A 16,695-nucleotide genomic window follows, 5' to 3' on the forward strand; every position below is an offset into this window, starting at 1 on the left:
CATAAAGTTTGTGTACCGGTATTGGCCATTAGGGAGGCTAAATAATCAATAAAACAGAATTAAAGGGGAAGTCGGATGTTATGGGTACATATCCTGTTGAAGCAATATATATTTTACTTTAAATAGGCCTACTTATTGAACTGTTCTTGACTACACTGCATTTGATTACTGATACATTTTTCCACAGTCTTAAAATATAATTATGAAACAAGAAAATAGAACACCTGCTTGTAGAAATAAGCAATGTTTGAATGGAGAACTCGTTAAAAATTAATCACAATTCTGTCGAAATGCATTTTTACATTTTTAATAGTTTTGTTATCATTTATATTTTGTTATTTGCTGGTAATATAATTGTTAATAATAAATTAAAAGTAGATCAACTGTGGAAAAAAGAATTCTTACACCCTTGGCACATTACATTGGAAGTTAGAATATAAAAGTACATTCTTTGAAATATTAGTTTTTCCATTTCGTGATTATTTTTTAATTACAGGAATTATTGTCGATTTATATTAGAGTAATTCTGTGAATAAGATGAGCGTTTAATTTCCCTAATACTGTATCATGCTTTTCTGTTATGCTTGCTAGAAGGCCTTCCTCTATTCCAAGAGTAAGAATAAGGTACCTATTGAATATAATTACATTATTAGATTATTATGGATATTATATGTTGAATATTATAGTTAAATTATCACTTACATTACAGCTTATGATTATATGAAGTTCATTATCTCCATACATGAATAAATTCATGGATTGAAATATCTACGTTGTAATAGCATACAAAGAAAAATTGTTTATGAAACTTGTCATGAAATAACATTATGTGTGATGAATTTACTATGCATCTTCTTTAGAGGGAAACTTGCAAAAAGATATTATAACACACAAAGTTTTTAGTTGATGTATTTCTTTGGAGAAGTACGAACATAATTAAATGTTTTCCATAAAATGGTAACTTAAATTATTCTAACTTGGATATCATTCATCTGTTCATGCTGTAATATTGTTTATTTTTGAACTGATATCACGTTTGAGCATTGTGTATAATTAGTGCTATTTTCAGTTTTAGTAAGAAATTTCTTGAGTAATATACATGGTTAACAATGAATGATATAAGAAATGATACAATTTCAAATTTACTACTTCATACACAGATTGTCTTCGAATAGGCAAAATGTAACTCCTAGTAGAATTTTTTAAATTTGAATCACTTGTCTTTGTAGCAGTAGTGGTTCTTTCCTGAGTTTATTGAAAAGTTAGAATTATCATAGAATCAATCGGAATACTTTCGAGACAGGTAATATTAATAATAAATGGTGAATTTTTATTAAATGTAACTATAAAAATATTAAGTCTACTAGTATTTCATATTGTTTTTAGAAAACTATAAATATTTCTTAAAGACTTCTCAAATAGACATCATTGCAAGATATGAAAAGTGATGTGCTGTTGAATTCTTTTACTTCTGATGATACAATTGTTTGAAGATCATTGTCTTCTGGAAAGTATACTGGATAATATGAAATTTCCTGATAATGATTTTTTAATTAAATCATGTACCGTATTTTAGTAAGGGCAATAATTCTGCTCCAAGTTTCATGAAGTATTAGGATCATTAGACAATTGAACTGAATTTTTGTGAGAGAGTGAATGATAATATTCATTATAATATTCTATGTAGTTGGGAACAACATCATTATGTCTAATGTTGTTTTTAAAAACTAGGTTTACTGTAAGTTTAAGAGTCTGAAATTCGAATTGAAAGTTACATCCCTTCTATTATACAATATATAGTTCTTAATTTTGTAGAATATGGTGCTTCTTATTATGTAGGCCTAGAATACAATCTTCATCTTGTATTATAACTGCAAATATCTTTCATTGTTACGTTCCTCTTTCATAAGAGTGTCTTATGCTTTAAAGTAAGTTGTTTTGTAGGCCCTGAATTTTATCATCAGAATGTTTGAATGATAAGTTTAGTTTTCAAATAAAGACATTTCGTCTGTATATAGGTGAACTTCATGTATGAATGTTTTTATGTGCATGTGTTCATTGTAGCTTTGCTGTTGGTAGCACGCGTCCTGTGCGGTTTGGTATCTCGTTGCCATGTGGCATGGAGAACAAGGAGAATGCACGTCCAGCATACATCATCCGAGAAGACACAGACAGCGATTCGGGTGATGGCCCTGTTCTTTACAGAGACGACGATGACGAGGAAAGTACGTATGGTACGGACAATTGAATTACTAACCCCAGTCTTGCTGCATGCATTGCGTGGCATGGTACAGGTAGTGCACGGCATGGATTGGCATGGTTTGTTTGTAAACTAACAACTTCTAATCTGATTATAAATTTCTATATTTCTTTCTCAATATATTTTTCATGATTTTTACAAAACCATATCATCCTGTAATCAAAGTGTGTCAGATTATATTATTGAATTTAATCGTGTAGGATCAATGTTCAAAGACGGTAATAGGACAAAATTTGTTCGTGGTATTTTTGTTCACTGTCGTCATTTCACTAATTCTCCATTATTATTCATTATCACTCCACACAATGCCTGGTTTTGTCAGCCATCACAAGGAGGAAAATCATACCTAACCATCTGTTTGAAATGAAAACAGACAGACAGAGTGAGAGAGTACTGGTACCATTATTCTTTTCACAAACTTTTTATCACATTTCATTCACCAAGTCATCTCAAAAAGACAGTATAATGTGGTAGCAAAAATAAACAATCTTTGTGTAATTTTTTTTTATTTTTCTGATATAAAGTACTGGTATGGTTTTAATAATCTAGTATGAAATCATAGTGTGTTAAGGTTAAAAATAAGCGATTTTGATTCCAGGATGATAATACTGTAGAGAGGAGGAAGTGTATTTTGTTTCTGTAAACATTCTTAGCTCCATCTGTATTTCGTGTTAGGATTTGTTGTATCTATGAAAGAAATGTAGGGTAATTAAAAACATCAATGTTGAAAATAATTGACGTTATAGAGTACTGGAGAGAAGGTGTTAAATAAAACACTTTTTTTATTGTCTCATGAAATGGAGAAATTGTTCATAGATTCTATTATCTTAGTTTGCCTGGTTTATGAAATTAGGAGAAATCTCTTCATTTATTTATTTATTTTCTGTAATTTTATTGGAGCTGTTGTAGTTTACTGGTATTATATTGTGTTATACTTTCAGATGTCTTTGTATGTATAAATGTCATTTGTGTTGGTGGTGGTTTCCCCTTAGTTGGCTTTTATATCTTACCAGTAAAAGTAAATCTGTATACATTCATATGTTACTGGTTATAGTTAATTCACTTCTGTTATTAAATAATAATAATCTGACAAGCTAAATTTAATTCCTAGCTCTGCGAACGTCTTAACTTAGTAAACATATTTCTTATTAGAATTTGAAACTTTCAGGTTGATTGATGTAGGCTATGTGAAATTTTTGTTGTTGTTCATACTCTTTCAACAAGAGAATAAGTTTTGTAAAAATATCTGTACCGGTACCCAAAAAAATTTGAAGGAAATCATAGTAAACTAGAGTAAGGGGTCAGTTCTTCAGTGTGCAATCAAAGTGAGACTCAAGACACACGTCATGAGATCGGTTTGTGGTATAGTTTTTGGACATACAGAAACTTTCAAACGTTTTTCAGACGTATTTATTGCCTTCATTTTAAAAAATAGAGGTATAAGGTAGCTCAGTTGTACTCGTGGTGATCTAATTATTATCATGCTTCCCAGTGGATTCAAAGTTCGTAGGTTGAATTTCAGCCTAGATGATAGATTTTTACGAGGAGACAAAAATCTTCAGCATGACATTAGAAGAGAAATAAAACTAGAAGTTCAATATTTCAGAATCACTGCATGTAATAAAACCTTGACGGAAAAATTATAACTAACTATTTTCTCGCCACACTAAGTTTTCTGGAGCGAGAAAGTTCGAATGAGACTACAGAGGTCCCTATATGAAGTCACGTGAGGCTACAAAAGCCTAGTAAACGAAACAAGAAATAATGCTAGCACTTATATTGTAAAGTTATTGGACGCTATCTATAGCTCAGTCAACTGAAGACTAAGATCCTGGAAAGATTCTTGTGAGATCTGTAGTGGACAAGGGTTGTAGGTCAAATTTTCTTCAATTAACTTATGTCTCTCTGCCATTCAATCGCTTCCCACCATTGCTCCATCATTTCCTATCACATGAAATCATTGGTGAACTACTTAATAAATAAAATAGAGATGTTAAATGAAAATCATTCTGCCTAAATATCAATATGCATTACATCTCTTGTGGGCTTCGTGAAAAAGTGGCATTTGATTCAGAAGGTCGTACAAATTGCATTCTTCCTTTGGTGTCATATTTTAGGGCCAATAGAAGAGGCAGTTCTTTAAACTTGTGTTTATGTTGGCAGGTCGTCTGGCAGCGAAGATTGCAAGGAAGGACAGTCTGGCATTGAAATTGGCACTGCGTCCGAATCGTCAAGAATTAATAGCTCGCAACATTATCCATGAGGAAAGTGAAAATGAACGCATGGAGAATAAAGAAGCTATTGGAGCCAGGCTTATCAGGTTAGTGACAGTCACAAATTTATACTTACAGGTGACGTAAAAATATTGTTGACCTTGTCAACATTATTGAATTTATATTTATTAAAGTCAGAATGTAATTTAAATAAATTATTTCATCACTTATAAGTATATAATATGCTTATTTGTGGGTTTCTTCGTATTTCTCCTGTAACTGATCGTAGAAAACTGATTTGATAATGCTTAAAAAATGGATAGTGTGATGGTTTTTGAAGAAATAATTCTATCAAAATTCTTAGATGAATATTACATATAAACCTGTGGAGTCATTTCTGTGCTTACAAAATGGATAATGTGGTAATTTTTGAAGGAATAATTCTATTGAAATTCTTAAATAAATATTAAATACAAAACAGTGGAGTGGAGTCATTTTGTAGCTCACAAAATGGACAATGTGATAGTTTTTTGAAGGAATATTTCTGTCGAAATGCTTAGATAACCATTAAATAAACGAGTGGACTAGTCTCTTTAATAAGTAGTCGGGTGTAGATTAATGGATCACATACCAGACACACACACAATTGGACATAAACGTGTTAAATAATAAATATATACTTAATAGTAACAGGATTTGTTGAAACACATTTTACGTATGGAAGAAAAGTGGCTATTAAAACATTCTTAAATTGTAAATGGCAGAACAGAAGTAAATGGGACATGTGATCTCGAATTTTCCTGATTAGACTTGAAGATCTAAGCCATGTTCGATGATATCATTGATGCTGATAAATGTAGTGCAATATGGGTATAGTATCATATAATCAAGCTCCTCTACTCTAGGATGTTATTTCTTGTACAGTCTATTGTTCGGAGCATTGATATTTCTTTACTGTTATTCTGTAAATGACAATCTAACATAAATTAAACAAGATTTAAATTTTCTGTCACCCGATGGGCTTCAAGGAGTTACTAATAAAACTGTACCGACAACAATGATCGAAAGTTGCTTCTGACGCTTCTGTAAAACGAACTGTTAACACATGCGGGGAAAAGTTAAGAAGCAATAGTGACAGAAATTGCTCGGTGTCGTATTAATTATTGCCAGTTATGAAATTAGAAAATTTATATTAGAACACTGACTAAATCAATTTCAGATTAAATTATTTAATAAATCGAGGACAAAATTCGGAATAAAATCAGTCTTTTCAATCTTATTTCGGGGATGATTGATCACCTTATGTAAAATTGTATTTTGATAGCCAACTCGTAGAAAATGTCATTAGTCATTACAGAAATTAAAATTAGTTTGAATTAATTCCATTGTTGATAGTCGTCCGTAAAGATTTTTTATACCTGTTACTACAGAACTTAATTGTTCATACTGAAATCTACTGACTCAGTATGCAAGAAACGGGGTTGCTATAAGGACGAATTCATTTATTTTTGTGTATACAACCATACTTATTTCGTTCGAGTTCGATAGTTTCAGAGGATTAACTAAAGTCAGAGTAAAAGGTTTTTTTTTTAATTAATTGAAGGTTTTCAAACCAGATGTGACTATTTCACAATAGGTATCGCAAAAATTAAGTTGTTTGTCTTAAACACATATTAGCATCTTAATCTACCTTGAATAACTGTTACCGAAAATGTTGAAGGATGCAATTGTGGGATTAAGCATGAGTTCGCAGTTGAACTTAAACTTTAATATCTCCGAAACTATTTCATGTGGATTAGCTATGTCCGGTTTGAAACCCTTAAATTTGTATTTGTGAAAATAATGGTATTACCTTTTCAAACTCGTACCGGACTTGGTTAATGTTACTACGAATGTAGACGGAGTTTTTCAGCAGTCTTTCGACGGTATCATACCTGTGATGGTTTAAGAGTATCCCATGCAGTATGTGGCCTAAACTTCGAAGAATAAGTGAAACAGTGACTTCATTTACCAAACCTTGGACAGAGTTTTTCTGCAGATGGTAGGAATATATCTTTGATATTTTTTATATTCCATTTTACATACTACCGGTATTCATTCATTCATTCATTCATACAACTGTTGTGAGCCCTAGCCTTTTTCAAAAGAAGTTTTCGCGACCATATTAGACACACACACACACAAATGACACAACACTGGGCTTCTGCCTAAGACAGTGCAGGTCATCACATTAATAACAGGCTTTCACTCCCTTTTTAGTCTTGTTGATGTTACACGTGTTAAAAAAATTAAATTATATGTAGGAAAATAAAATAGTTGATGCTTTCAGTTCTGCAACTAGTTTCACTTAATATGGCTTGTATTTCCTTACAAAATAAGCTAACTGCATGGAAATAAAAAGTTCTGTGCCAATATTTATCAAAAAGTAACTTACAGAGGTGAGGAGGACAATATATCTAAATCATAAGATAAAGGCATTGTGAATCTTATTTTATGTGTGCCTTTTTCTTCTTCTAGGCGGTTGAGTATGAGACCAACTCAGGAAGAATTAGAAGAAAGGAATATTCTTAAAAGTAAGTAGTTTGTAGAATTGTGTAATAATGTCAATGGATGTTTAACTGCCATAAAACTTTTATTAATTATTCATTTGTTTTCATAGAGCAAAGCGCCGCTGAGGAAAAGAAAATGAAAGAAGAAAAGAAACGTATGTTGCTGAGGAAACTAAGCTTCAGGCCGACAGTAGAAGAGTTAAAAGAAAAGAAAGTAAGTTCACCCAAGCATACATACTTCAATATCGAAAAGTTCTGCAGCACATATTTAAGAATTATGTTGTACCGGTATCCATTAATTTATCTTCTTGTAACATTATTATTGTCTGGTATAGACCTGGGCCTATTAATCGCAGTGCAGGTGTACAATCACACAATAGGTATAGATATAGGTATGTTTCAGTGCCTTCGAATTCGAATCAGTGCCAGCTAGGGACGTTGTGATACTGCATTTTAAGTGATACTTGGTATTGATACTGAATCCTATATTACATACCTATCAATACTCCATAATATCGAAAGGTTGGTATCACTGAAGTTCATTAAAGAGAACTGTTAATTTTATTAAATCAAAATCATAAAGTAATATTCAATGATACAGTTGCCAAAGAATTTTTAATATTACAATTAAATATTTAAATACACTCTTTCCAACAAAAGATGAGTTTACAAAATCGATGAAAATGAAGAACAGCTCAGTGTTTCAACAGAATTGACATTTCGAATTATATTTATTCCATATTGAAATATTACCATTACTGTATATTAATTACAACATTGTGACAGGTATTGAAGTATTTCATATATTGTGTAAATAGAAAAGAATGATATTTTAATCATTCACTAAAAAAATAGTCCATAAGAGCCCATTATACTTGGGGTGCCAACAATACCCTGTGCAACTCTTAATGTTACAAAGTTAGGTACGACTGCTTAAGTGTTAAATTTTACTTTTCATTCTTTTTGTTAAAGTGTGTTACAGGCGGTGTTCTTTAAACTGTAGGTCATATTGGTTGCGCCAACTTATATGGGCATATCCAATAACACTGTGTAACAAATTTTAGCTTTTTTTTTGCGCTGGGCATGTGATGCACGTTTTTTATATAATTTGAGCCTCCTGAATACGAATATAACAATAAAAAACTGTTATTGGTTACGGTTTTTTTTTTTTTCGAATTTATATTTATTCAAAATATTGCTTTATATAATGACAATAAGCTTAAATATTCCCTGTTCAGAAGATTACAGCTTCCTTTTTTTACATTTTCTTTTATACTGGGCATCAGGTACATCACGAGCTAAAGTCCAACAATAGTCTGCTAGCATATTGGTACTGTACTCCACTGTCCTTGGTATCTTTTTTTCCATAGTTGAAATTTCTTGATGAAAGTGTACATTACCTCACCATTTACTGAGATACTTCGTTCTTTTAAAGAAAAATATACCAGATTCTTTTAATGAGTTGTGTTGTCATTCTTTTTATTCATATTCATCCTATGATTGTTGTAAACTTGCCCTTGAACCAGAAGGTTTGTTTTGCAGCGTCTTCAATTACTATGCTAATGCAAACCAAGTAGAAACTTTGCGTTCTAAAATTTTCTTAATGTGAAACTAAATAAATTGTTAAAACTAAGTCACATAAGGTGATTATCTCTTCAGTTACCCCTAGTGGTTTTTCGGGTGTTAAAACAGTATGATGCTCTTATATTTACCTATACTGCTTTATAAGACAAATTGAAAGTAGCTGACGTACTTTTCTTAATAAACTAGAATTACTGTACAATAAGTTATGGCTTGAGTTCATTAAGCATTGAACTTGTCAATGTAAAAGATGAAACTGGGGATCTGATGAGTAATCCTGTGTGCAACAGTCCACACATTGCTTCAGTTGCTAAATGATAACAATGGTCAACAATGGTTTTGTTACTCAGAGAAAAGCAAACATACCAACCTAAATTGAGTGTGCTGAATCCAAATCTAAATCAGTTTTATTTTTCCATCATGTCACAACTTTGATATATACATGTTTCTCTAATAATTATATTTTAAGATTCCTTTATGTATCATTGCTAATATTACGAATGATTCACTGGTACACATGTACTTCTTATGTTTGTGGGATAGCCGCGATGACAGCAATCATTTTAAGATTCAACACTGGTTTCCAAGGACTGAACACACTGTTGGAAAGTACAACAGAGGGCACTCGTTGGCCCACAGAAGATCTACCTTCCGTCCCTTCACATTAAACTTGGTTTGATGAACTTTGCAGTGGTTGTAAATCATGATGGTGATGGTTTTAAATATCTGAAGATGGTGTTTGATTCAGTGAAAAGTGACGCAAAATTGAATCAGAAATTTGTATTGGACCAAAGTTACGACAGTTGATGTGCGACATTATAATATTTAGATAAAAACTTGGAAGCTTAGGACACATTCATTCTTGTGCAACAGAGTTTCTAGGAAATTATTGAGCTGATAACTACTCTAGTTAGTGCATAACATGCTTAGAGCATAACAGAATCTAGTTGCCATATTATGTTCTTCAAGTTGCACTTTTTGCATTCCCACCTATTTTTGGTGAAGTAAGTGATGAACATGGGGAAAGATTTCATCTGGATATATCTGTAATGAAAACAAGATATCAAGACTAATTTGATCTGAACATAATGGGTGACTACTGCTGGTTCCTACAACAATCAACTACACATAAGCAGAAAAGCAAAGTTCTCAAATGCTTTTAAAAGGGTTTTTGGAGCTTATTACATAATTCAGGTAAATTTTTCTTGTTTAATATGTTTATTTAATTTAAGTTTATAAAAATAAAAATAACACAGAAAACCGAACCGAAATTATTATTTCAACACTGTACCTATTCTATATGCACTGAATTGTAAAACCAAAACTTACTGAGTGACTAGCTCTTAGCTGACTAAGAAACAAGTAATTACAGATTTGGAATCAGCACATTCATTTCAGTAAAAGACAACAGAATTGGTATATCAGCAGTCAAAAATATTTGTTTTTCGTTAACTAGTAATATCGGTTCCTTGTTTTTGTTTTTATTATATTTATTGTTCGGGAAGACTGAAAAGGCACTAAATTACACTTCGACCTGTTTTCGTTGATGTGTAACTTATACCTTCAAAATGGTTGGAAATAATTTAATTCTGAAAAATAAAGTACACATTTAAACTGGTCACCACGCACTTTTCCCACAAGCAAATCAACACATTGAATTTGTTTATTTATATATCTTTTGCGCCAAAGATTACACTTCCTCCATATAATTGAAGAAGTGTAATGTATATGTAGTCACTTGAAAAATACTACCTACATATACCTGCATGAAGCAAAATCTGACATTCATTGACATTTTTACATCAAAAAGATACCCAAAAATACTACCTCTCGGAATTTGAAAATTATATGTACATTTATTAATTATGTTGAAGCATTAACCTGTTAGACTTAAACATGCAATTTCTTGGTCACACTTGCCTTACTTTACAATACTTAACATACTTCTTTGTCAAACTACTAAAACTAGCTGATGCAATTGAGAATGGGAACACAATAGATTGGCAGCATTTTGAAAATCATCATTTATATTACGATTATTGATTGAAAAGATGCATAGGTTATCCACTGATATGGTTGGTTAGTTTCGCGTGGCCATGTTTAGGACCATTTAACCCAATTGTTTCTTGCTTCCCAGTAGAGAGCACTCAGGTTTTTGGTTTGCTGTATCTCCTTGTTGAAGTATCCACTGATACAAAAATTTACCGGTATTCCAAAATACCGTAACAGATTGATAGATCACATTACTTATATTATGGGATAGTTAATTTAAATTCTGTGCGATTATATCACTACACATGAACTGTTGCACTGTAAATTCGTATATTAATAAATGTAAATAATCGGAGTTTTTTCAAGTTAAACTTAATGGGAATCTTCGCGTGAAAAATAACTGAATAGACTACAGTGGACTTTATGTTGTCAGCAAACAGCTGGATACATTAAGAAGATTGATTAATGGGAATCTCAATGTATGTTACAGATCATCAGATTTAACGATTATATAGAAGTGACTCAAGCTCATGAATACGATCGCCGTGCTGATAAGCCTTGGACAAGACTTACTCCCAAGGACAAAGCAGCTATTCGCAAGGAGCTGAATGAGTTCAAGAGTTCAGAGATGGAGGTGCATGAAGACAGTCGACACCTCACCAGGTGGGAAATAGGAAATACTTGCTACATAATTAATCTTTGTTATCCTTCAAGCATTAAACTTATATTGGTGTAGTAAGCTTTTCTTTCGATTACCTACACTTTTTTACCAATTGATTTTTGTGGTAACTTTGAAGTATTCATTGGTTGTAATTGAAACTTAACCTCTTATGTTTTTTTTTTTTATTTTCTTATCAAAGTTAAAATTTCTGTGGAATAACTGTGTTTCTCTTTTATAATTTTTCTGTTCCTACCACAATTTTAATCATTCTTCATTTACTTTCTGTCTTGTCATATCTTTTTTGATTCACTGTTTGTATTTAACTTTCCAGTTTACTTGTGAGACTTGAATGTAATGAAAAATCTCCAGGACAGGTTACAAGCATGTCGTCAGGTAGACTAGTCATAGGGTTACTATTTTATAGTCAGTGCTGTGGAGGGCATAAGGCACATGGGAAGCTATAATTTTTCAATGAATCATATGTACATCTCACTTGACGATGTGTGTCACAGGAAGAACAATAATTTGTATACATCTTGTGTATGATTAGTGTAATATGTTACTAGTCAGCAATGTATGCAACAAAGGGGAAAAAATTGCCTCATGAGTGATGCCTTATTGGTGTCACTTATGAGGTTCAAATCTGTCTTCGGATAGTTGACTAGAATAAATAAATGGGGAAAAAAGAAAATTTTGCCCATACAGAGCCATATGATTTATGGTTGCCTAAGTTTTGTGCACGGAGATCTGTACTGATCTTACATCATCTCTTGCTTTTCCTAATGTATCTTCGATATTCATAAACATAAATGGTCCACTTCTACAGTGCTAGAATCCAGAACCATATATTTTATAACACTGCATAGAATTGGAATATATCAGTCCCCTAACTGCCCATTGTGCAACTCAAACCAAGAAATGGATTCGGAACACCTCAAAATCTGTGCTTCAGTGGCTAGTCATGATAATATCTTTGAAAAATATTGGAGTGCAAGAGGTCAAATGACTTTATTGTCAAATGCCTGGCATTAGAAAACAACAACAACATATTTTATAACAGCTGAAAATCTTCCTTATTTTCTACCTTCCTCTTAGTCTCGCATATGTTTTCTATTATCTTGTATCTTCTTCTTCCACTAACTTCTTTCCCGTTCACTATTCCTCTCAGCACAACCTTCAGTAAGCAGTTTCTTAAACAAAACAATTTCTTTACTTCTTCTTTAACATGAAAACATCCATTAAATGATGGTCGGTGGAATAGAAAGAGAAAAGTAAAATATAATATGAGGGTTGGGACATAAGTAATGGCGATTATTTTTTTCTTTCAAAGACAACTGATAATATCACAATATATCATATGTTGTATGTCATATGTCATTCAAAGTATGTGGTCGCATCACTGGATGGCAGTGTGACGTATGGTTATCGCACAGAAAACAATGTGAATTCAGTTGTGAGTCAACTGCCATGACATGCATTCATAGTAAGAGTTGTTGTTGCTTTCTAATGACAATAAAGTCATTTGACCTCTTGCACTCCAATATTTTTCAAAGATATTATCATGACCAGCCATCATAGTAAGAGTATGTGGTCGCATCACTATGAGGATGGCAGTGTGAGATGGTCAATGCATAGGGAGTGATGTTATGCATAGTTATTCGTAATTCATAATGCAGTTGTGAGTCGACTGCCAAATAGAATGAATGATTTAATGGGGTTTTAGGATGGGTATGTGTGCTGTAATGCTATTCCTACAACTATAATGCCTTTGCATAATTTACACATCCCAATTTTTAAGCATTTTTTTTTCAAAACTCAGCTCTTGGCCAGTTATAACGGTAAAATACAATGACATCACAGCTTGCCGTGCATGTCTCAGCACATCCCATGGCTGCCCTTGAGTTACTGTAACAAAGGGTCACGTCATTGCACGCATAATAATCATCCCTTCTACCCTGGCTGATCGCAAGCTTAATGATAAATCTGACGCTCAACAGTTAACAATGCTTGTCCACTTCATGAAGTTTCATGTAGTTACATTACGAGAATGAATGATCGGATTTGTATTTACATACTTATTATTTTTTTATACAGTATGTATAATATATTACAGTAAAATGAATTACTTTCGTGCAAGATATTATCTGTATTTTTTAATTCCTCACATAATTTACGCACTCCTATTTGAAGACGATTTTTTTGTCAAAAAATGTGCGAAAAATACGCTAGTAAATACGGTATACTGTGGTCGAAACTGATTGCAATTATATGCTTCTTACTTAAGATAGATTGAATAATCAATACTTTTTGAATACAACCCAAATGTTATACTTAACTACTATCGGTAATTTAAATTCAAATATCCTTAATTCAATATGTTTATGTATTCCTAATTTTGCTTTATGCGGTATACCATTTTTGGCGGGATTTTATTCTAAGGATTTAATTTTAGAGATAGTATCCTTTCAAGTAGCATCATGCTGTGTCGTTTGTCTGATCCCTGCCCTACAGTGCTCTACTAGTACACATATCCTGCCCTTACATTTGTATATTTCAAAATTTCGAACTGCGCCCACATTCTCACAAAAAAAAAAATAGTTGCTGTGACTTATGCTTCAACTCTCATATTTAATGAAAGAAAAGTAAGCAGTGGGGCATATGGTCAAGGAAAAAAAATATATCATGACAGCACTGCTTACAGCCTTCTGGATAGGCATTTCCTCCCTGCATATAACGCAGTGACTCAGTCCCCAGAGCCTTGTTAATGGAAACAGGTAACGCCATGAGAAGAATTACAAATTACATTATCCAGCACATAAGGCAATATAGATTGAAGTGGAAAGAAAATGTTGACAAGATGCATTGTAACCTCACACCTGAATAGATTCTAACATATGCTCCAAGAGATCGAAGAAACCTAGGAAGACAAAAAAAATTATGGAGGTAATGACGAGATTTGTATTTAGTTTATATTAATAGTTTCGATATAGAAATTATCTTGTACAATTTCAAAACTATCTTTCCCAATGACAGCCGCACCCAATGTGTTCACATACTACGGTACAGCTGTTTTGTTCAAATGTAATTTATTTTCTATTGAAAATATAAATTTTTACTGATTTACGTAATAAAGAGTGTTTGTACCTCGCTCTTTTGTCAGTTTGTAGGAGTGTTTGGTGTTTCTTCCCTTATTTATGACTCTTTGCATGTATTACTGGTAACTGTTAATGTACTATAAGATTTCTCTACACAAGTTGATGCTTTATTTGAATGTTCTACTACTACGTTCTTCATATAGTTCCTCTTTTCTTAATAGGATCATTGTGACATGAAATAAAAAAACTGTCAACTGTATAATATTTGTTCTATCAGCACTATTTACGATAGACAACCTGATTTTAAAATATATTTTCATAGTATTACATATCATTTTAAGTATTGTTATATAAAACTCTGTTTTTAATCTTGAGCCACTATTAATCGTGTCTGGTTTAAATTTATATTACATAGAGGTCATCTTACAGCAACATTGATATAATTGTTTCTCCGAGTCATTATAATTTTCTTTAAAAATGAGTAGCAAGTGAAACACATTAAGTAACCTGAAGTATTCTTCTTCCCTCCTCCTGTTTGGATGGTAATGTGTCTCTGATTTTATTATAAATTTTTTTACATGTAACTGTAAGTAAATATAATCTGTTATTTTTATTTTAATAGTTATAGGAGTTTCTTTCTTATGACAGTGGTTAAGAAATATTAAGATGTTTATTTTCTGTAAATACTCTTCTCATATGGGTTCATACTTTTTCTTTTTGCAATAGTACATGGAAATTTCCACATACGTTTACAGAGTCCTAAACTTTTATTACAATTCTTTTGACAGTTTGTATTAAGAAAATATTTACATGCTGAAGAACATTGCTCCAAATTCGGTTGAAAATGTTAACGTTGTTTTGTGGTGTGTTGCTTTCAGATTCCACAGGCCATGACAATTGCAAAGCCTAGGGCGAGAGAAGCGTTGGGCCATAGCTGGGCTGGGGCTGGATGTTTGTGTGGCGATGGCAGGCAGAAATATTGCACTCCTCACCATGCAAATGGTGCAGGGGCACACGAGCCTGCTGACAAGCAAGGGGTGTGGGTAGTGGTGTGGTGTAGGCCGGATAGATGCTGCCAACGATACGCCACCAAGTGTCTCAAGAAACTCGTCACAATCATGCATACTCAACTTTGCTGCAATTATGTACAGAAGTGTCTTTTTTTATTAAATCGAATCACCTCTGTTGAATATTGATCCTTTCATATAAATAGTGCAGATTTTTGTGTGTAAAAAACGGTAAAATTGAATATTTTCTGTGTACATAATGCTGTTACGTTGTGTCGCTGCAGCCATTTTTGAAAGGATGGTTATAAACAAAGTAGTGCTTTTTTTGGCACACCTATGACAGACTTTCTGTTCACAAATTGAATCAGAACTTCACTTCTTAAGTCTTTTTCTACAGAGAGAGGAGAAATATCAAGGCATATGGCGGGCAGGCCAAATTAAGATTGATACTGTCCAGATTGATTTGCCATTGAAGGTGGGAATGCCATACATGAACTCCGACAGCGTGTGTCGTTTCTTTGCACTGCTGTCGAGGTTCTGATTGGACAGCCCTCGTGATAGCAAGCCATTCTTATAACTTTTTAACTGATGCATACAGTAATTATATTTTGTCATGTAAATAATTATTCAAGTACACTACAATTATGCAACTGTTGATAAAAAGTGCTAGATAATGTAGAATTTACAACAATTTTGGATACGACAGAAGTAACTGTTCTGAGTTCAAAATGTAGAATACATACTCAAGATCTCCCAAATTCCACAAGTTTGTAAATAGCTAATGAATTTATCAATATCAGTTAGTTGCATTCCCAAAAAAATAAAAAAAGAAAGTTTTTATATAAAAGAAATCTATGTTGCCAAAACAAATATTGTGTATTTTATGGGCAGTGAAATTTTTGTGAGTAATTTTTAGATCAGTTGAACAATACGTACATAAATAAACTGTTCCATTATTAATGCTACTGGTAATGACACTGTTATTACTATTAACTTCGCAATACAGTATTTGATTTTCAAACAGTATGTGTAATTATTCAGTAAACCAGATGAAATCAGTTTGACTGAAAATTTTAATTGAAATGTAGATCGGTTTTCATGGTTAACCAAACCAACTTTTTTCATCAATTACATTTATTTATATTAGACATGTGTTTTATTATAAGTTTAAAAAAAAGTCATTGGTCACTGAATGATATTCTTGTCTCCTGCACAGGATCAAAATGCCATGCTGTACTCAAAAGAGAGACATATTCACAGCATATAATAATCTCTACTTCAGAAGTATAAATTGAACGATCCAGAATCCAATGATGTGAACTTCCAGACCTGTTTTT

At 32.4% G+C, this 16,695-nt stretch overlaps 1 protein-coding gene across 13 annotated transcripts in view; it reads left to right on the forward strand.

Annotated features, from left to right (window-relative positions):
* Positions 1–16,504, forward strand: part of LOC138715195 (phosphatase and actin regulator 2) — a 1,243,976-nt gene extending 1,227,472 nt beyond the window's left edge. For 8 of the 13 annotated variants that reach the window (XM_069847817.1, XM_069847819.1, XM_069847820.1 and 5 more), the window contains 7 exons: positions 592–624; positions 2,065–2,234; positions 4,424–4,580; positions 6,991–7,046; positions 7,133–7,236; positions 11,086–11,258; positions 15,230–16,504. In XM_069847817.1, coding sequence (XP_069703918.1) covers positions 592–624; positions 2,065–2,234; positions 4,424–4,580; positions 6,991–7,046; positions 7,133–7,236; positions 11,086–11,258; positions 15,230–15,245 — 709 coding nt within the window. In that variant the 3' untranslated portion in view covers positions 15,246–16,504. The remainder of the gene's footprint in view (positions 1–591; positions 625–2,064; positions 2,235–4,423; positions 4,581–6,990; positions 7,047–7,132; positions 7,237–11,085; positions 11,259–15,229) is intronic. The other 5 variants (XM_069847811.1, XM_069847810.1, XM_069847812.1 and 2 more) reach the window with 5 other exon arrangements.
* The last annotated feature ends 191 nt before the right edge of the window (positions 16,505–16,695 follow it).

Source organism: Periplaneta americana, chromosome 15 (genome assembly GCF_040183065.1).
Source record: "Periplaneta americana isolate PAMFEO1 chromosome 15, P.americana_PAMFEO1_priV1, whole genome shotgun sequence".
Lineage (NCBI taxonomy): Eukaryota > Metazoa > Arthropoda > Insecta > Blattodea > Blattidae > Periplaneta > Periplaneta americana.